At 35.0% G+C, this 21,984-nt stretch overlaps 4 protein-coding genes across 6 annotated transcripts; 1 reads left to right on the forward strand and 3 right to left on the reverse strand.

Moving 5' to 3' along the window:
* Positions 1 to 5,915: 5,915 nt before the first annotated feature.
* On the reverse strand, positions 5,916 to 10,666 carry LOC112803076 (patatin-like protein 6). Its single transcript, XM_025846544.3, has 4 exons — positions 10,319 to 10,666; positions 9,030 to 10,214; positions 7,511 to 7,818; positions 5,916 to 6,395 (listed from the first exon to the last, which is right to left on the reverse strand). The coding sequence occupies exons 2-3, from the start codon at positions 10,113 to 10,115 to the stop codon at positions 7,549 to 7,551; spliced, it is 1,356 nt and encodes a 451-aa protein (XP_025702329.1). The 5' UTR covers positions 10,116 to 10,214; positions 10,319 to 10,666; the 3' UTR covers positions 5,916 to 6,395; positions 7,511 to 7,548.
* Positions 10,667 to 11,358: 692 nt separating this feature from the next.
* Positions 11,359 to 14,254, forward strand: LOC112803077 (uncharacterized). 2 transcript variants are annotated; one of them, XM_025846547.3, is made up of 8 exons: positions 11,359 to 11,516; positions 11,596 to 11,827; positions 12,092 to 12,482; positions 12,624 to 12,761; positions 12,852 to 13,011; positions 13,107 to 13,254; positions 13,363 to 13,479; positions 13,715 to 14,254. In XM_025846547.3, the coding sequence occupies exons 1-8, from the start codon at positions 11,383 to 11,385 to the stop codon at positions 13,907 to 13,909; spliced, it is 1,515 nt and encodes a 504-aa protein (XP_025702332.1). In that variant the 5' UTR covers positions 11,359 to 11,382; the 3' UTR covers positions 13,910 to 14,254. The 2 variants fall into 2 exon arrangements, 1 of the variants encoding a protein (XP_025702332.1); XR_003202644.3 differs by having other exon boundaries at positions 11,371 to 11,516; positions 13,349 to 13,479.
* LOC112804059 (uncharacterized) lies at positions 13,716 to 15,030 on the reverse strand. The gene has a single exon (XM_025847493.2). It carries the CDS (start codon positions 15,000 to 15,002, stop codon positions 14,433 to 14,435), a length of 570 nt encoding a protein of 189 aa, XP_025703278.1. The 5' UTR covers positions 15,003 to 15,030; the 3' UTR covers positions 13,716 to 14,432.
* LOC112803078 (uncharacterized) lies at positions 14,336 to 21,935 on the reverse strand. 2 transcript variants are annotated; one of them, XM_025846549.3, is made up of 5 exons: positions 20,420 to 21,935; positions 16,358 to 19,944; positions 16,141 to 16,267; positions 15,929 to 16,030; positions 14,336 to 15,827 (listed from the first exon to the last, which is right to left on the reverse strand). In XM_025846549.3, the coding sequence occupies exons 2-5, from the start codon at positions 18,985 to 18,987 to the stop codon at positions 15,753 to 15,755; spliced, it is 2,934 nt and encodes a 977-aa protein (XP_025702334.1). In that variant the 5' UTR covers positions 18,988 to 19,944; positions 20,420 to 21,935; the 3' UTR covers positions 14,336 to 15,752. The 2 variants fall into 2 exon arrangements, with proteins under 2 accessions (XP_025702334.1, XP_072092584.1); XM_072236483.1 differs by lacking the exon at positions 20,420 to 21,935 and having other exon boundaries at positions 16,358 to 18,989; positions 19,086 to 19,215.
* Positions 21,936 to 21,984: the final 49 nt, after the last annotated feature.

The following is a 21,984-nucleotide window of genomic DNA, read 5'->3' on the forward strand; positions in this document are numbered from 1 at the left end:
TCACCAAACTTTTTGAGATATCAATATATAATAATTTATCCAAATTAAAGTTATATGTTTTTCCTTTAAATTAGAGTAAACTACTATTTATTTGAATACTACAACTGTAACTATTATATAAAAGATATGTTATATTCATAAAATATATATATTAGTTGGACAAAACTACTTAACCGAACTATTTATTTAAGACATGTTGTCAAATTATACTAACTCAAACTTTTAAGAATATAGAATTAATGAGTAACTTATTATTTTTGTCCCAATATTTAGAATAAATTATATTTGTGTTTTAAACATTTAAATCGTCTTATTTATATTCCTAACGTTTATAAAAATAATTTAATATTATCCTACCGTTAATTATACTAACAAATCAGATTGTATTTTTCAATTATTCTCATTTGAATATATTCATTCTCATTTATATCTCATTTGAATGTGTTTGATTTTAATATTATACCCACTATTTGTATTTAGGTTCAATTATATTCCTAAAAAGGTAAATTATTTAAATATTGTAAAGATTAGTTTTAATTTTTAATGAGATATTTTTTAGAATAAATCATCGGTTCTGTCCCATACATTTATATTTTTAGTTCAAAAAGATTTTTAAAACTCAAACTAAAATTCATAATGTGTAATTGATGGCAGAATAACATTAATTTACTTTTACAAATATCAAGAATACAAATAGAACGATTTAAACGTTATAAATATAATAAAACTTATCTAAACATTGGAGACAAAAACAATAATTTACTCTTTTTGCATCATTAAATTGTTAGTGTTATATATATTGCTTCTCTTACACATACATGATACACCCATGCATAATCAGGAAAGTGTTGCAAAACTTCAATGACTTTATATCCTAGAAACAAAGTATAAGGACCAAATTAGTAATAGTTGATAATTGATTTTGTGATAAAATTTCCTAATTTATTCATCAGCAATGTCATAATAAATTTATTGTCAAAGGGTGAATTTTTTTTCATTATATATTCTTTAAGTAGGAAAAAAAACATATGAAAAAATATATTGATTGGCTTGATTAGAGCCCAACTAACTTTTTTTTTTTGGTGAATATATATAAGATGAATCTATTAAATCATAAAGCAGTTAAAGTAATTAATATGATTTATAAATAGCATTTGTCATGCTCTTTCTATGATAAATCAAATAGATAATAAATAAAAAATATCCAATTAAACCATGCTTATTTAGTTTAGGAGCTTTTAAAAGGATATAATTTTGATCTTATTAGAGCATATGGATTAAACCTGCAAGCTAATATATTTATATATATATTGACACTTATTTATTCACTAATAATTATAATTTAAAATACAATAATATGATATTACAAGAGCAGTAGTTGGGTAAACATAAAAAATAAAATAAAATAAAATAAAATAAAGTATACGGAAACATATGATGCCCAACAAGAAAAAGAAAGCACATTATGGTAATATTTATTTGCTTTATCTTGCTTTAGCTTTATTTTTATTTAAAGAAAGTTAAGTGATAGGAATCCATTATCCATGTCCTCCAAGCACTCTAAGACAAATTGAGTTCAGAGATGAGAAAGCAATGTTAGCTTTACGACCTAGAAAAGGAGATTTCAAACACCACAAAAGTTTAGCTTAGGAAATTGAGTGGTTAGTATGTAGCCTTACACACACCACTATTCTCTCTCTCTCTCTCTCTTCTCCATTACTTTCTTCCTTCCTTCCTTCCTTGACTACTTACTATTACTAAATGGGGTCTCTCATTCTCTCTATATTTAGACCTTGGCTTCAATTCAGGGCGTCCACAACCCCACATCTTCCTCCGATCCTTTCCCTTTCAAAATCCACTCCATTAATTATTATGCAAAATTAATGGACTTTCTTTAATTCATTTTATTCTATAGTTTTCTTTCTAGGACTCTATATTCTTTTCATTATTATGACCTACATATATACATATATACACCTACCTACTCCTCAATTAACTAGTTTAATTTTCCCCATCTACTTTTACAGATCTTGATACTAAGCTTCATTAATTCCTCCATCCACTCTTACTCTCACTCCTTCTCTTCCGATCCTCACTCAAGAAGGAAATGAGAAATGATCTACGGTTTGATCATGATCATTATCATGAAATTATGCACATACACATACATATATATATGTCATGACATTGCATTTATATATCGATTCGCATACTTCATAACTCATCTATCAATGTCATTGCATATATACATGCACATTCTGTAGGTTTAATTTGTTACTTGCGTGCTAGCATCCTTACTAGCAATTTAGTCCTTTAAACTCCATGATTACACATCCATATACACATTGCATGCTTTCATATTCATGCCTCTGTAGGTTTATTGTTTGATTTTTTTTTCTTGATCTAGATCACATCACATTTAATTAGTTGGATGAATTTGTGTATGTGCCTGGCTCCCTGTATGCCATTTTTAGAGCCTATTGAAATTTTGATAATCTCTGTAAATGGCGTATGAGGAGCCAAGCACGCATATGTTTCATATACATCTATGAAAAATGCTTGGTTAGGTTTATTAGAATTTAATTTGATATATATATAATGTCTAATAATTAATATGATTCTCTAATTTCTTATAAGTTGGTTATCATATGTTATATATACATAAAATACATGTAAATTATTTCACATAGCACGGCATTGTCATTTTCAAAGTCCAGGCTGTGTTAACTCTGGAATCAACAAGGTATATGTGCTTATCCTTATTTCGTTTTATTGTTTTTGCATAATAATGCTGACCTAGGAAACAATATATCATTTGTATAACAACATTACTAGGTAAATATTCCCTCATTTTTATTGTTGGGGCTCATATGTATTAGTCTTTGTTTTATTTTTCATCTTGCCGACTCTTATATATACTATTTCACTGTGCATTAGAAGAGAAAAAAAATCTTATAATAGATAAGAAACTGTAAAAGAGTATAAGTTCCAACGAAGTAGTATTGTTTGTGAAAATGATCATGATAGTAATAATAAAAAGAGAAAATATAGAATACTAATTTTTAGTTAATTAATATTAGTTAATTTTAGGATTTAGATTTATAATTTAAGATTTAAAATCTAAAATTTAAAATAAAAAAATAATTTTAAAAATTTAATTGATATTAATAAAAAATTAATTATCTAATGTTATTCTTGTAAAAACTAATTACCTCTTCTTTTTTAATCCTGTAGTCATGTCATGCTTGTCAACAATAGCATAAAAAGAAGCAATAATGTCATCATATGATACATTGTATTTAGTACGCATTACATATTTAAAGATAAAACCCACAATTTTGTATGATGAGAAGTTAATTAGTCACATGGTAAATGCCAGTTTTGACTTCATTCAAATTACTACTTCTTCTAATAGGAATAATTTAAACAAGTTGGCAATTGAAGGCATATTTTATTTCTCAGTGATATAAACATAACATTTCCATAAGTTTATATGTTATACATATACATATTGTTCATTAATATGCATGATTCCTTAATAATTTTAGTTAGCATGTTTATTGAGAGAATTACATTGAAATATATGAAAATAAACGATAGACTCAACCTACCAAGAATATTTATCTTCCTTACCTTAATATTAACATTATTGAACATGGTTTATAGCCTTAGGAGTTATTTTTGATAGTCTTAAAAATATGGGTATGGAAGCTATTATTCTATTAGAAATTATTGTCCAGGTCTAATCGAAATCATCTTTGAACAATATAAACTAAAGCAGATCATGCTTTCTAGATTCATCTCAATGTTATGTATATATAAAAGGGCGAAAAAGAGTCAAAATAAACTTATGATTTTTGACTAAAATTTTTGGGAGACATACTTAAATTTTATAATTAGATTAAGTGGTTAATTAACTAAGTTGCAAATGGAATAAAAATATATATAAGCCAAAGTAGTAAACTAGACTTAACTCAACTCACTCCTACTCTTAATCCTTTTATATTAATTCTTCACGCTATGATATTTTGCATGCTGGAGTCCCTTCATACCCTGTTCATTCATTCTTTGTCATGCAAAAATGTTAGCATTAAAATTATGTTTCCGGCATATAACCTAATTCACTTTCCATGGCAACTTTTATGGAGTATATGGAAACATATCATATGAGATCAACATATGATATAAAATAGAACCGATTATAATAAAAATCTAGTTAGGAATTGGACCATTTTTTTATACAATATTTGAGGCAACAACATAACCAAGTAATTTTGGCATGTAGGGATGTATCTTTAATTCTTTATTTACGTTGAATTATTAAATAATAAATATCCATAATTAAAAAGATAAAAACATTTTCAATAACGGTATTTGTATATCAAACATTTCAGACACTGATCATATAAATTTGTTATTAATTAATTTTGAATTTAAATTATCTTTTAATTAAGAATAAAGAGAATGGATAGTAGACGACAATGGATTGTAGCGATGGTGAATGGATTATATATATATAAAGCTTATCCGTAAGCGAAACTACAATATTATTTAGGTAATTAATACCTAAACGAATTCATTTTTCGAACTTATTATCATTGTTGTTATATGTCACTATTTTGTTATAATTTTAATTTGTTTGATTTAATTAGGTCAACATGTTGAGTATTTTAGATTGTCAGGGGCCTATGAACATCCTAATCTTATTAAGAACGATAATAGGTGGATAGATAGATGACTCACTCATGGGGCCATAGATAGAAAAGATGCCTAAATGTCAAAGGGATATTTATATATAATCCAATCATGCATTTTGTTTAAGAAAGGATAATTTAGTTCCATATATATAAAGTTTGGCCATATATACATCCATTGATGAAGATCAAAACAGTGACTTGTATCTAAAGGATGAGGAATGTGGTGTTTGTGCCTTTGTTGGCAATAACAAACAAAGCTACTTAATAATAATACAAACTAAAGATCTATAGTGGCTTGTGAGACATATATCTACCAATAAGATTGCATGGCCCTAATAAACAAGACAAGATTAGAGGATCACATCCCACTAATATCTTTAAAACTAATAATCAAGAAAAAAAAAATTAGGGAAAAAGAATAGTCGTATCAATAGAAAAATTTTCTTGTTAATTTACTTTGGTTAATTAAGATATTCAGAGAAGAATAACTGAAATTAATTTTCTTGAGCTGTATTGGAACAATATAATTAATGTGCGTGTGAAACATATGCATGGGAGTTGAAGAGGTTTCCTCGCCCTCACGCACAAAGCAGAGGGAGATTCATCCATTAAGGAGTTTAGGTCCTACATGAAAATGTAATCATAGATGTTTGACAAATAGCATGCATGTGAGGTGGCAAGAGCTGGTGTCGCCACTGCCATGCATCCTAACCACGTTACTTATTATTAGTGATAAAGAATTGAAGGAGCTTATCACACAAGTAATTAAGATAGATGTAAGGTTGTGAAGAAAGTACAACACATAAACATAGTACCTTTAACCTTTTTCCGTTTATATTTTGAGAGGCACTTCAATATATCTTGCTTATCGGTTTTATTGCATGGAGAAAAATTGTAATTTTTTTTTTATAGTAGATTATTAACAACAAATGATTGAACATGTGAAAGTGTTGAAGTGAAAACGCATATATATACTAGTCAACAAGACAACGATTTGATTCTTAGCTTGCTACCTTACATTTCGGCTACTAGGGTGTTTCATTAGCCAGTCACTAGATTATTAGGTGATTAGCACACAAATTAAGGGTACATGATGCATAAAGAACTGTTTTTCCTCTCTCTACTTTTAAAGACTTACTGAGTATCATATAATATAATTTGGATAGTATATGTGATATGAAATGTTTAAATCCCATTGTAAAACAATTGTACCAAAAGTCCAAAATAATGGCAGCTTTATAAGAAGCTGAAGAGCAATTTTAATACAATTCAAAAGATATATTACAAGAGTATGTTTGATTTTTTTGTTTTTTTTTTTTTGGGGGGGGGGGGGTGTTTGTAAAACTGGTGAACATTCATAAATGAATTTCAAGGCATGATAATTTTCACCTATTTGTTTCCTTCAATTAAATATGCCCTAAAGTGGAATGGACCTCTATTCTGATTTTTGAAAATGACAAATAAAAAAAGAAGTATAAACAACGTATTCATGTTTGATCCTAAAAATGCTTCAACATATGAATATACTATACACTTCTGACTTAGAAATGTGATGTGGGCACCTCAACTATATGTACCTTGATGAGCAAAGTATTCACAGACATTTTCCACTCTTTTAGCACTCAACTCCCTAACTTGTATTTTCTTCTACTTTTACCCTTACTCCTGCTTTCTAGTTTTTGCTTCCTATGTTTTCCCCTGCAAAACAGGTAGAACTTGATATCAAAACATTTTGCATGTGAAATAAATAACAAGGACTTTGAAGAACAATGAAGATATTTATTAAAAGAACAAAACAATGCTTTTTACTGTGTGGGATCGACACAATTTGTGGCTTATAATTTGTTCGGCTTCACAAATAAGGACAACGGGACAACAAAGAGAGACCAGAGCAAAACTATTCACGACCTTAAAGGAACGAAAGAAAAATTTTGGAATTTGAGAAAGTGTGGAGCTTTCTGTTCTTTAGTCAAATGAGCAGTGACTCACCTTATTTTTTCTGGGCCAAATAAAGTAAATAAGAAAATTTTGTTTGGTCTATTCATTTTAACATGCCCAAGTGAATATCCACTGACTAAATTCAACTCAGAATTCTATATCTTGCAAATCGCTTTGTGAAAATCAGCACAAGTTTTTATTCAGCAAAGACTGATATATGATACAACAAAAAAATTACTCCTGAAGAGATGCTGTTAAATTATGAACATTTAATTCTGTGAACTACCACTGCACGTGGCTTGAATAATAGCAGACAGATTACCAATTGAAATGGTCATTGTAATGTTCAAAAGGGTCCAATATTTTGTCAGGTTTGGCTGTAAGTGATACTGATATGCAGCTCATCATATACCCAAAGGAGGAAACAAGACAGGCCACAAAATAATTCAATTGGAATAGGACCTAAACTTGGTGTCTTGATGAATATAAAAAAATTCAATCCAACGATCTAAATGGGCAGATGAATTTAATGTCTTACCATGGTGGCAAAAAAGAATGAACTGCTTATCACTCATCAACCCTACCATAATTTTTTAACTTGTATCAATGCATTATTACATCAGAAGAACCTTTTCAGGACCACGGATGTACCCCACCACTGTCATCTCATTGTTAACTTTTTATCACTAGCCTCTTCAATTTTGACATGAATTACCCCATGCCCAAGACTACAATGTTGTTCCATAGCATCAACTTAAACAGCAAGGCTCTAATACTTTATCTATATTACATATTTACATAGTTCAAGATTTTGATTATCAAACAACAGTTTACTGATTTAGAATAGCCTTATCAACAAGGAAAAGAAATGTTACCTTTTTCTTCACCTTGGTACTGAACATAGTTTTAAACTCTAGGCATTCTTTGGGTTAATTTGCTTGAGTGCAACAGTGGGAGCTATTCTGCTGCTTCTCCTCTGATGTTCCAGAACAAGTTCTCCGGCAAACCAGTCAAGTTTCTCGGAATTACTCTGCTCTGATATTCTCTTTCCTCCAAGGAGCACTGACTCTACATTCTTTTGCTTCAACATCTCCTCAGCCATCTCAGTTAATATTTTTACATTAGCGGAACTTGTATCAATATCCAAGTTGGGTACACTTAGTCCAATACTTGATCCATTTGCCTGTTCATAAGAACTGTTTAGAACAATTTTTTAATTTAACATGTAACAGTAAATATTCTTAAAGGAGAGATGGTGTCATTAAAGTGGTGTTCATTTTAATAAGGGTCTAGAACTTAGAAGTTGTTTGCTATATGCACAATGAGCTCTATAAAGAGCAAAAGGGAAAAAACAATTGAAGGATTAGATGCACACACATAATTAAACAGAAATAAAAGCCAAAATTTCAAGTGATGATAGCTGCTTAGAACCAACTTGAATAGGATTTTTCAGTCAAGGCCTTCTTAAAGGACTCTCCTTGAAGCATTTAATGCTTTTGCTATAAAACATACCACCCTTTGGTCCTACAACTTCAAATGTGCATTCATGATTCATCCCAATTCATCAGAGGGACTAGGCACATTTCATTGCATGAAGACCAAGCTTTCCCTATTATTGATACATTCTTATAGGACAAAATGTATTGGAGATTACCGGCAATAGATATCCCCTTTACTCACAAGAAGTACAAATCCAGCTATCCAAACCTGATCCTATCAACTTGCAACATACAGACAAGGCAAAAATCATTTACCGAGACCCCATTCTCCTGCCATTCATCTGGTGTGAAATTGACTCAATTTAATGCCCTTTTTAACGTTTACGAAATTAACACGAGTTAGGTAACTCAAAAATGAACCAGTTAGTCCTAAACTTAAGGGCAAATAGCAGTTTTGCTGTTGACATTCTGAACAAAGAAACAAAATCCAACAATTCTCCACCACAGCACCACACAAGAAGACAACCGACCTTTCAACGGGAAACACAGAAAACATCTCATTTCCTGAGCCAACCAAAAACAACATGCCACCGTTCCTCCCAAAAATCATGTGCACCACCAACACTCATTATGTTAACCCCAAGAGAGGGGGGTAAAATTATAAAAAACTAAATAAACAGATAAACTCTTCTCATTTCAACCATAGTATATTCTCATGATTATGAAATGAACAAAATTGATTCAACCGTGCATCACTATACCATAAACATCCCTAACATAATAATCACCTTGTTTGCACAGAATTAAGTCATTTCAAGCAAAACAAACATGTCAAATTGTAATGTAGCAAAGACTTGAGGCTTGGTTAAAAATTAAAATGGTAGTCTAAACTCTAAAGTGAATAATAATTCGAAATAACAAGAAATTGCATGCCAGTGTAAAACAGTTTTACTACCTGTATTCGAACATAGTTGGAGGTGCAGCCAGCATTAGCGAAAGCCATGCCGACAGCCTGGTCAACGAGGTCAGCGGAGCCATCACCGGCGATTCGAGCCATGGGCCGAGCCCAGTCCTTGGGCTTCCAACGCTTGACCTGGTCGTAGCCATATTCCATCAGCTCCAAAACCTGACCCGTTCCGAGAGACAGCACCAATATGTCCTCCACACCTCTAACCATTGGGAACTCCTGCTTGTTATGGATCACGTGCGTAATTGCGGCCCCGGTGGGGTTCCCCGTCGCCAAACTGCCGTCCACCGCAAGGCACCCGGTCCGACCGTCCAACGACCTCATTTTAACCGGATCGAACCGCCCTGGTTCAGCTGATGTGGCCATGCAAACCTCCCAGAGCCGAAAGTCGAAGCTGTCGCTCTCAAGCGCGTCAGCGCGTGAGAACAAGAACGCCGCCGTACTGGACAAATCGTAGCACGGTATGAGAACCGGTTTAAGCGTGTCCTTCAGCGTCAGGCTTCGACCGTTCGAAACAAACGCTTCCTTTAGAGTTTTTTCCAATCCGGCAGTGGCAGGTCGGGTCGAACCGGAAGTGAAACTCCGCCGGAAAAATCTACGGGCGCCGGAAGAGCTCGGACGATAGAACCTTCTCCCTCGCTCCGCCAGAAGTTTCCACGTGTCGTCAGCGTGGAAAATCGGACGCTGATGATCCCCTGTAGCGGAGAGCATCGCGGCGAATATGCCTCCGACGCCGGAGCCAGCTACGACGTCGAAATAATCGGCGATTCTGGCGTCAACGTTGCCGGATTTCTTCTTGAGCGCGTTCTCTAGATAAGCCAGAGCTTTGCCGGCGAGGATTCCACGCATGGCTCCGCCACCGTCGATGGCGAGGATGCATACTTTGCCACGCTGACTCCGAAGCAGACGTTCAGGGTCGGAATTTGTTGGACTAGCGAGTTGTTTCGGTAAACAGAGCTTAGGTTCGTTGTAACCGAAAAGGAACTTTGTCTCGAGAATCGAGAAGATTTCATAGCTGAGTTTATCAGTGTCAATGCTCGGCTCTTCCATATCCGCAAGATTATTAGAATCCATTTCTTGACAGAATCAACGAAATAATTTTAATTTGTTTTTTCTTGAGCTGAACCTTCAAGCTACGGTTACCTTGTGTGTTGCATGGGATTGGATTTCAATCTAACAAAAAAACGAAGAGAAAGAAAAATAGAATTGTGGTTGAGAATGTCAACAAGTTTGAAAGTGATGAATGTTGAACTAAGCAGAAATGCAAACATACATACCTTTCTTTACGAGTGCTTTGCTTCCACGTGGCAGTTTCTTGTTTTCCCAAACACCCGCTTTGACGCCTCGCTCAGTTTCGGCGTTTTTGTTTGTTCAAACTTTCAAACTTAAAACTCCAAGTGTTGTGTTATGTCATAATCCACGTTTTTAATATTATAGTGCATGTATCATCCTATCACGATCGTGTGGTTGTTTTAAATTAGTTTTAGCTGAGATCAAGTACACCTTTGGTTAGCTATACCCGTCTTTGTACAAAAACCATAACTACATAATTATAGATTAAATTCTTACAAATAACTAACATCCTACGCAACCAATAAACCAACCAGCACATAAAAACAAAACAGGAAATTGCCATATCACCAATGGATTATTAGTTGTACAGGATCATGGATAAGTGACGTGGTCATTATCCAAAATGTTGTCCCAATAATGTAGTGTAATAAACTTAAATACTATTTTATTTTGGTCAACATACGCTATTCTTTGTTTTCACGCCTTTTATTATTATCTTATCATTATTATTTGAGGCGTGATTTACACCCCTAATAAATAAACTATTACTTTTTTTTGTTTCCACGATATCTCCCATTCGGGTAGGTCAATGACTAATCCGTCATGATACTAAATTCTATTTAAAGGTTTGTCGCTGGCCAATGGATTGCTGCATACACAAGGCGGGATTCGAACACACCGACACTTGCTTAAGCGGATTAGTGAGCTAACCACTAAATCAACCTAATAAATAAACTATTACTAGTAACTTACTTTCGCATCCAACATTGGGCCTTACCAAAAAACATATTGGGCCTATATATGTGGCTTTGGGTATTCATTAAGTTCCAAATCTAATTTTTAAGGCCTTAAAGCCCAAGCAATTATTTTCACATGAAATACAAAACGTTTATTTTTTGTGTGGGCTTTGTCCTTTGGATCAAGCCCGGACCCCAAAAAACGTGTGTTATTGTAGGCTTGTAGCATGGTGGGGACCATTTTCCAAGATATTTGGAGATCACAGAACAAGCAATTGATTAACGTTAACCATGCGTCACTTGGTCCACTCATGGATTCACAATGCATTACTCATTTTCGCTCTTCATCATACTTACATCTCAAAATTCAGAGACATGCAGAAGCAAATTCATCATGGGCAGCAACAAATCCACCAAGGAAAATTATTAGCTTCAAAATAAGCAAGTATGATATGTTTCACAACAATTCTCAAACTCTTATATTCTCTTAAGTTCCCTCATGTGTCTTGAATTCCTGCAAGCAGTAGCTATGGGACCTGTTTGTGCTACTTCCTCAAGCCACAACAGCAAAAGCCATCAGTGAGTTGCAGCAAGAAGGGTTCTTATGCTAGAAAGGCAGAGAAATGCTGCACTCAGTTAAGCAATTTTGCTGAGAAGACCAAGAAGAAGGGTAGTGTTGCTGGTGCAGTAGCTCTAATCATTGGTACTAGCATTGGTTCTGGGATTCTTGTACTTCCACAGAAAGCCTCTCCTGCTGTACAATACTCACTTTTCTCAAATAAACTCTCAATTTTAGTCTGTGTAACTTTAAGCTTAGATCAAATTAGTTTATGGTATTTATAATTTACCATTTATGGATACTGTATACATATGTGAATAAAAGTGAAATATTTGTGTATCTTAGTGTAATGTGTTAATTATCAATCAAATTAGTTCTTACTCGACAGGAGAAATGTCCTATATAGTTGAAGTTATTTGACTAACTAAAATATATTGTGCAATACACATATATAATTGCAGGGATTTATTCCAAGTTCTATATCAGTGATTCTATGTTGGGTTTTTCTCCTCATTGAAGCACTTTTGCTAGTTGAAATCAATGTGGCTCTGATGAGAAACAAAGAAAAGGAAGAGGAAGACAATGAGTTGGAGGCGATTTCTATCAGAACCATGGCACAAGAAACACTAGGAGTTTGGGGTGGATCATTAGCAACTATTGCTTATGTTTTCTTGGCATATAGTTCCATGGTTGCCTATTGTTCCAAGTCTGGGGAGATCCTTTTCAAATTGATGAATATCCCAGCACCAGTTTCTGGTTGTCTATTTGCCTCGCTCTTCGCAATGCTCGTCTGCTTTGGAGGAACTCGTGCCACAGATCAAGTGAACCAATATCTAACTGCTTCCATGATTGGTACATAAACATTTGAACTATGCCTGCTTGTGAATTGTGATTTGTTAACATCCTTCAAAAACTTTGGAAGAACCATTTCTTTTTTTACTTGCATTTATTGGCATTGTGCAAACATGACACACTTTAGATTCTTGTTAGCAGGTTTATTATTGGCTATTGAGGTGGTAGCTGTTCTGTTTGGGGGATGGTCAGGAGTAGGGGGCAACAATGATTGGACAAAAGTTCCACCAACCATTCCTGTAATTATTTTTTCCCTTGTGTATCATGATATAGCACCAGGTAAGAATCTGAAAATTTTTATCTGGCTTTATTATTCTCCCTAAGTACTCTTGCATGAGATCAGTAACTGTTTTTTTCAAATCCTTACAGTTCTTTGTGCTTATTTGGAAGGTGATCTTACCCGCATAAGAGCTTCGGTTATTCTTGGTAGTCTTGTTCCACTGGTGACATTGCTTGTCTGGGATGCAGTTGCACTTGGTTTAGCAGCTGAAGCTGAACAAGTAATTGATCCGGTTGAGTTGTTATACAGGTAATTCAGCTTCTGCAGAATAATTTGGAGAGAATACTGAGAAATTTAGAAATGGAAGTTGGATAACTAAAAGTTCATAAATGTCAATGGCTTAGGGTGAGATGGAGTGGTGTTCCACTTATGGTTGGAGCATTCTCTCTTTTAGCTCTAGGCACATCTCTTATTGGCACCCTCCTGGCCTTCTCAGAGTTCTTTAAGGAGCAACTGAAAAGCTTATCTTGGCATTCCACTTCAGCACAAAAGGTAATTTTTTACATATATGTAATGTAACTAGAACATTTTGATCAGAGAATAAAAACTATGTGACATGATCACAATCGTTATAACTGATGAACAGAGCTGGTTGGGCAGGGAAATTGGTGGGGCAGGAATAAGGTGAATCTTACAGCTGTCACAATGGTAGTTGCACCTTCTTTGTTTGTCTCAACAACATTTCCAGATGCATTCTCAGCTGCCACAGATATTGCTGTAAGTTGAGGAAGAGGGTATTCTATCTTTAATGGGGCATTGGGAATTAGTTTGTCTTTAATATATATTCATTGAGATGGTCTGGTTCTTAAGCATTGTTGGATCAAGTGCTTATTATTAGACCAAAAGATATAGCTTAACCTTTATGCAATAGTTTAAGTATACTAGAGTCATTTACATATAAGAGACTTCAATTCTGCATTTTTGTGACTGTTGATGCTTGATTCTGAATTAGGGGGGCTACTGCATGTCAGTGCTCTATGGAGTTCTTCCACCGGCGATGGCATGGGCAATGGACAAGGGTGAATCCAAACATTCTGGGGAAAGGGAGTTGTCAAATGCTAGGCCTGCACTTATTGTGGTTGGACTATTTGCATGTGGCATTGTGGTGGAGCAAATTATTCATGATTTACTAGCATTGCACCTATAATATACTTCTTGGTTTCTTATGAGAGGTACTGAGGTAGGTTCTACAAAGCACTCCCTCCTGCTTTGGCAACTGAACTATGCTGGTTGATTTTGAAGGAAAGAGGAGATATGTCATGGTGCTGATAGTTTGTGAAAGCACTGTTGAAGGAATATAGAACTTGCTACTTCAACTCTGCATGATTGAACTATGCTAGATGATTTTGAATTTCTTTAGGATGCATACAATATGCTTCTCAATCTGTAATCTGTTCATAAATATCCATTTTTCTTCTTGTTTTGAATACTAAGGTGCCTTGAAAATTTTATATATTTTGAATTTTATAATGGACAAAAAGTTATTTTCGTACTTTTACACTGCATACTTTCAGATTCTCAATCTAAAGAACAAAATTAAAACTGATTATCCATAATGTCCATGCAACTCTGAACAAGGCTTCTACCTCAGTTCTTATTAAACCATTAAAAAAAATGACCTTACATAAAAAAAAAGAATAACAGAAGAACCAAGATATATACTAGCCAATTCAAAGATTGAAATCCTGTGCTGCATTGCTATAATGGCTTCTTCTGATATTGTTTTGGCGCTTTTTATAAACCAACCCTCCAAATCCTATCAGAGCTGCTCCCAACAGCACTCCTATTACTATTCCTGCCTTTTGTCCACCACTCAGACCAGATGAGCCTCCTCCACCCCCTGGACTTGCAGGTGCTGGTGCTGGTGTAGTGTGAGCAGGAGGAGCTGGTGCTGGAGATTTAGGTGTTGGTGCTGGAGCTTTTGGTGCTGGTGCTGGAGATTTAGGTGTTGGTGCTGGAGCTTTTGGTGTTGGTGCTGGAGATATGGGTGCAGGTGCTGGTGCCGGACCTTCAGGTGCTGGTGCCGGACCTTCAGGTGTTGGTGCTGGAGATACGGGTGCAGGTGTTGGTGCCTGGCCTTCAGGTGCTGGTGCCGGACCTTCAGGTGCTGGTGCCGGACCTTCAGGTGCAGGTGCAGATCCTGGTGACATAAGCTGAGCCTCCAAAGAGTTCATCAAATTTGCTGACACTAGATATAGTACTAGGAGACTTAGCCAGCTACTTCTCATTATTCTTGCCATGGTGTTTGTTCTTACACTAAATGCAAGGCATGACCAGCATTTAAAGGCATCAAGCTTTTTCAACTTCAAGATGGAGAAAATTTCTATGCTTATTAGAATCTACTCTTTGTCCTCCTCATCCAAACATTGTTTTTGACGTCTTTCATGGTACAACATTTCCAAAGTTTTTGGCACAGGTCCTTGGATGTTTCTGAAGATTGAGAGGGACTGAAGCATGCAATTTTTAGAAATTCCAATGGTAAACACAATGTGCTACTATTATATTAGTGTCAACAATTGAAAATCTGCAAATTGCAGTGGCCTATGATTCAATTATGAATATCTCGAGACAGTTGAACATAACTATATTAGTTGACAGCTTGAAACAGATAGTTTAAAAGTCTTCTTTGACCAAATTATTATATTGATTTTCTTTTCAACGGGTCTTATAACTTTCTTCTTGTTGCATTCCTTCGTAATCTTAAGATCATTTCTTGTATATTCCGCTACAGTTTGTTGGATTCTCAATTCAAACAAAGGTCACTTAAACTGCAGTAATCAATTCCACTATTGGGGATACCCTCACTTGTATCATAAAGTGTTTTATACAACTTTTAATTCTATTCATAAATGGTATTATGATACAATGTCATCTTAATGATTATACACTTTATCACTGATGCAAAACAAAATATAAAGTACAATCACTTTTTCAGTTACTTTCTATATCGAGCACAATACATTGGTACTCATTGTTAAAGTCACTATTCTCTAGTTTACACTTGCAAGTGTCTGAGATGCTCCTCTTATCAGTTCTGCTTTTATTAGTTCCAAAATATTAGAGACCTGTTGAACATTAGAACAATTGAAATCAGAAAAGATACATATGAACTAAGAACATGATATGATTTTAACTGGAAAATCAAATAGAAGAGGAATTTCATTACCTCAAAGTACTGCTGCAAAGTTGGTGCATGCAGAGCAAGTGTTACATAAATCTGCTCAAGTAATGTTAGTAGTTCTTCCACTTGATCACCAAGAAGATCAACCTGTATTTCAGCATGCAAACTTCATTTTGACCATTTTCAATAATGCTTAACTGTGAGTGCTTACTAATTAATTAATACAGAACATAAATATGTGAGATTGTGATATATACCTCAGCTTCAGCATCTTGGAGATTCTGGCACCTTCTGATGAAGGCCTTTTGGTAAAGCAATTGTTTGTTTCTCAAGCTATCAACTAACTCAATAACCGAATCTAAACAACACTTCATCTTTTCCAATCTATAAGCATATTTTTGGGAAAGTATAAGAGGAAGCATGAGATTGGTACATGTTTGTTATGCATATAAAAGATATTGGAATTCGAAATACCTCACAGTCATCATCTGTAAGTTTTGGCTTACCATCACCTCAAATTCCGGAAATGTTCGTGAAAGATTCAAGAGGGGCAAGAAAACTGAAGAAGCAGGATGCAGATACTCTTCTTCAATAGATGATGTGTGATGATGAAAGCTTTCTGAGTTGCTTAGTCTGTGGCCTAAGTTGCTGCCTAACTCCCTTAGAAGTGCCTTGCTTATACCTAATTGTTGCAAGACATTTTCTACCTTGCTATTTAGTGAAAAGAAAGTTCTTTCCTCCCCAGTTATCAAATCTTCAAATATTTCATGCTCATGTAGGTCACCATATTCCGAACCCAAGTCCAGTTGTTTGCTGTGTTCATTGATCTCTGATTGTGCACATAGCAGCAGAGTCTCTCCAGCTTCAAAACATCTAAGTAGAGACTCTAGCAATACAATGGTCATGTTCTCTTCTCCCTGTGTTGCCAGAACTTGATTTAGCATCACAGTAGGATAATTATCTCCACTTATGTTGTAATGACCTTGTGATTTGACTTCCATGGATAACAGAATAGCATCAATTAATGTCTCAACCATTATGAATTGGTGTATCTGCTCCCTTATCAAGTTCTCCATGTAGTAGTTTTCTGCCTCATTCTTCCACTCCTTAAGCATGGCCTTGAAGACAACCATGCTAACATCTTCCTTCAGAATACTTTCTGTAATTATAAATTGTAACTGATCTACAAGACTGGTGTTGTTATCTCTTTTCTCTCTTGAAGCATAACTGGCTATATCTGCGAAAATTTTCAATGTTTCTGCAAAAACAATCCAATGTATTTCTTCTCTTACTGTGCTGTCAACATTACAACCTTCCATTACTGTGTTGAATTCCTCACAATTTTTCCTAAACATAAGCGAGCATATATCCTCCCTTATGGTGCATTCTATTTCATCCTCTTGGTTACTACACGTCGAACGTTGTACTTGTACACCATATTCCTCAGCTTTACCACACTGACACTTGGTTAAGGCAAATTCTGGATTAGAACTGATATCCTTAGCTACCTCAGAGAAGAGAACCCGAATTATATCATCACTAATCTTCCTTTCAATGATATTTTCTTCGGTATATTCATTCCACTGATTAATTAAGTAGCATTTAAAAACACTCTCCTGTATTAGCATCTCAATGGCAGAACTATATGATATACTATTAAATTCTTCTACCATACCTTTACCTACAGAACCATGAATGCCTTGTGCTTTTGACCTTGCCATTGTGTTATATCTCTTTTCTGTTGTTAACAACTGTCCTTTTCCTGCATTGAATACTCCAATTTCATTCTCCCAGGTGCTTCCCCAGTGATCAGTATCCTTGTTATCTATATCAGTCTCATATATTTCGGATAACCTCCTCCGTGGAAGTGTTTTGCTTTCACGAAAAGATTCACTCATCTCATCATTCCTATCTGTAAGATTATCCAATCTTTCTATAACGGCACGGATTCTTTCTTTGAGGCGTTCCCTTCTTATTTTGGAGGATGAGGCCTTCTTGTCTTGTGCAAGTCCAAGCTTACTCAATTTCATTTCTTCTTTCGTTCTGCGAATAATAGACTCATGACTCTTTATCAGTTTAGCAACAATGTTACTCCCGTCTTCATTCTCTTCCACTTTTGGCGGCTTTGCCTCATCCACCTTCTTAGGAGACCTTGGCTTTTCGAAACATCCTTCGTCCTGGGAAGCCTTGGTTGGCGAAGAAAGCGCCGAGCAGTCAGAATCCTCAGCACATGTTTCATTCAAATTGGCAAGTTCATACTGCAGACATGTAACCTCATTCATCATTTGTGGCCAATAATGCTCCTGCCAATGTTTCAGAACCTGATCCTCTTTCTTCCTCTCTTTTGCATCAGCATTCTCTTGAAACTCCCTCAAGAAACTTCTAATCAAAATAGACATAACATCTTTTTCGATTGCCAACTTCCATTGCCTCTCCTTTGGCCTCATCTCACACAAGACAAGAGCACTCTGCATCTTGGTAAAAGCAAGATCCATAGTCTGCTTTAGAATTCCAATGTCTGAACCCATCTCTTCGATCTTTTTCCTGTCGATGCCACTCTGTGATGCCTCACCTGACTTGCCATGTTTTGTTTCAACTCTTTGTTTCATGTTTTGCATATGTTGATCCATACAAGTCCTTAATTCTTGGACATCTCCCTTACTATGCTTGTTTCTTGTTGTTTGATCATTCTCATAAGTTGGACTTGTAGCTGTCCCAGTTCCAGGGCCGGAAGACGGAGACATTGGCCCTCTTTCTTTAAGCTCTGTCAACTCTCTGTCTTTCTCTGATATGGCCAATTCAGATTCCTCGAGGCGACCTTGGAGGCGATCTTTGATTTCTCTTAGCTCTTCAAGTACTTCTTCATGATTGCTTTCTAGAGACTTGTTTTCTGTCCCAGCTTTAACAATGTTGAGGCATCCTTCAAGCTGCATCACTGCCAATTCATAGAACTTTGATATCTCATTCAAGCGTTCGATGACTCCGGTTTTCGTCTTCATCCTTTCTTGAGCTTTGTTCATGCCGTATTGCACAATCCACATCATGGTGGAGTCTGCCAATGATACGTCATATCTGCCTTCAATGTGTCCAACAATCTCGTCCATTTCTTCAAGAACATGCACACCATAAGGCAATTGCAAACTGTAATCAACAAAGCAAACAATGCAGAAACTGAAAAATAGATCTGAAATCCCCAACTGACCATTTCAACAGCATTGCATAGTTATTACCATGTCTCTAGCCATGCTTTAAGGAGCTTCCACTGCTGTTAAGTAATTATCATGTTAAATAATGACCACAGAAGGTTACCAAAGCATTTTATGTTATTTCTCACATTTTTTTTTCATTATTCTTAGCTAATTTTTAATTACATTTTCACAATAAATATCATTAGCCTGTGAATCATGAGGTTAATCTCTGTGACTATGTCTATAAATAGGAGATTCGGTTATTTTTGTAAAAGAAGAAGAGTCCTTATTCCTTAACATTTCGAATTCCATATAGAATCTTTACCATGATCATGATCATATAAAATACCGGTGTAATTACATCCAATGATATTCCGCTCATTATATACATACGTGGGTACATTTGATTCTTGCAACACATATTGGCGTTTAGTAGGCATCAATGGTATATATAATTACTAAAAGAACATTATAATTCCATGTAACCTTTGAAGTCAAATAGATGGTACAAACTGTTGAAATTGGTGGAAATATTTGTGAGCTTTCTGTTGTTTTCTTATCACTAATTTAAGCAAGTTGTTAAAACCCGTTGGAATGCCTCAAGCATAACGTGAGAAGTTGTTAAAGATTAAAAAATAAAAACAAAACAAAATGAAATAGATCACTTGCTACAACAACGACAACAAAATCTTATCCCATTATTTACAAGTTTGTCACACCACAATTATGTATTTAGTACACTGTATAGTGTATGGTATGATGTAATCTGAATATTACAAGAAAACCAACAAGACGCTTCAAGAATTGGGTCCCTGTACTTTGAACAAATAGAAGGCCAGCAAGGAGTAACTGCTTATTTCTCTTCAACGCATGCTTCAAAATCAAGTCAAAAGAAAACAAATCACTATTTAGATTAGAAAGGACGTGCAAATAAAGAGCAAGTTCAGTGCGCTTAAGATTAATCATATTAAAACTCAAATGATCATTGTGGAATTTTCTGAGCTCTAAGGAGATGAAGAGAGATTCTTCAAGGGGTTGATTAGTGATGAATCACACCTTTTACACACATATATATACATTGCTATAAGAAACTAACTACAACTGAATAACAAATTCTGCCAGCTGTCACTAACTGATTCTATTTCTAACCAACCTGCATAACTAATTACAGCTTAGCTACTTCACTCAGAGGAAAAACACAAGATTACAATTCAAAAATCAACTGTGTTAAAGAAGTAAAAATTAGATCTAACTTCTAAATAATTTAATGATATCATATAAGAGCAATTAAAATTGAAAATAGGGCAAAAAGAAAGAAAGGTAAGGGTTAGATTAGAGAGGTAGATACCACCGCAGCAGAAGCAACAGTAGCAGCAAGAGAGGAGCAAGATGAGGTCTTGGCACATGGAAGCAAAGGAAACGCCGTCGTTTTGGGATGCTGAGTCACCCTCCACCTCCACCTCCACCTGCACCTGCTGCTGATCCTCATCATCCAAAAGCTTCTGCTTCTGCTGCTGCTTCTGTTGTTGCATTCTGTGGTGGTTCCATTCGAGCCTCTTTATGTATGAGAGCTTGAAGGAATCTCTCAGATTCTTCGATGGCCATAGATGCATCTCTTTTTCTCTTTTTCCAGATCCTTTCTTGGCTCAAGATATGCTTTATGCTATCGCAATTGACAAGTGTGAAATTATTTTTCCATTTTATTCATAATTCTTCTAATTAAATACTGGTCCTTTTACGATTTTACCCCTTCTGTTTCTCCATTTGGAATTTGTACTTCGGTTTTGGGCCAAGCACTAAAAGAAACTCGTTTTTGTACAAAGGGTCAAAGCCCAAAGAAAACGTTATGGGCTCTTTTACATATTTTTATTTTGGGGCCACTATTTGTACAAAGTTTCTGTTGGCACGACCAAAAACCAAAGTTTCTTCGGATACCAATCAATTTGAATTGGTCGAGTGGTGAGTTCACTCTACTTAAATAAGTGTTAAAAATTCGAATTTCGTCTTGTAGATGTAGCAACTAGGAACTCATTACCCAGTGATAGACCTTTAAATGAGCTAAAATACGCAACAAATTAGTCATTAATATAGATCCAAGAAGTAAATATTTTACGAAAATATTTAATAACAAAAAAAATAACTAAAAACAGTCAGAACTTTTCTTATTTAACCTTCATTAATTGTCGTTTCTGTCTCCTTATACTAAATGCTAAATAAAGCAAGTTCCGACAGTTTTGTCTGTCTCTCCAGCATTACCTTACATTTTATATGCATATGCATGATCATTTACTGAAAGTGGAGATCTAGACATGGAGGGTTGGGATATCAGGGTAGACAAGGGCAAAGCACAAGGAAAAAAATGAGTCCCCAACCCCAACTGATGATGAATTAGGTGATCGGCCTTCCCTTAAACTATAGAGTATTGAGGACACCAACAATACTAATGCTGAAATTGGTGCCATTTTTGTTCTCAAGGGATTATGCATCTCATGGCCCCTCCACTCTCCTCACTTTTTAAACTATACTTTTTGTAACTTTTCAATAAACACCCCACTTCCTGTGAAAATTAAGAATGAATTTGGACCTTAGCCTTATGCACCTACACAAAAACAAGGGAAATATTCATCCACAGCAACAGTCAAGAATTATTCACAACCATTATTTTAGTATATTGAATTTTCTTCTGAGTCAAACTCCTTTTTCTTTATTCAAACTCATTTTTCACTTCCCTTCCAAGTTCGAATTATGTGCTATCACTGTACACTAGCCAAAATTAAAAGCAACATACAAGGATCATGAAACTTAGAAAATCATGACTTAGGAATAACGTTTGTGTCTAATCAGTGATCAACTAATACTAATCTATGCAGCATCAAAACTTGAGCTAATTAAAAGTACTACTTCATTAGATAT

This window comes from Arachis hypogaea, chromosome 5, assembly GCF_003086295.3.
Source record: "Arachis hypogaea cultivar Tifrunner chromosome 5, arahy.Tifrunner.gnm2.J5K5, whole genome shotgun sequence".
Taxonomy (NCBI): domain Eukaryota; kingdom Viridiplantae; phylum Streptophyta; class Magnoliopsida; order Fabales; family Fabaceae; genus Arachis; species Arachis hypogaea.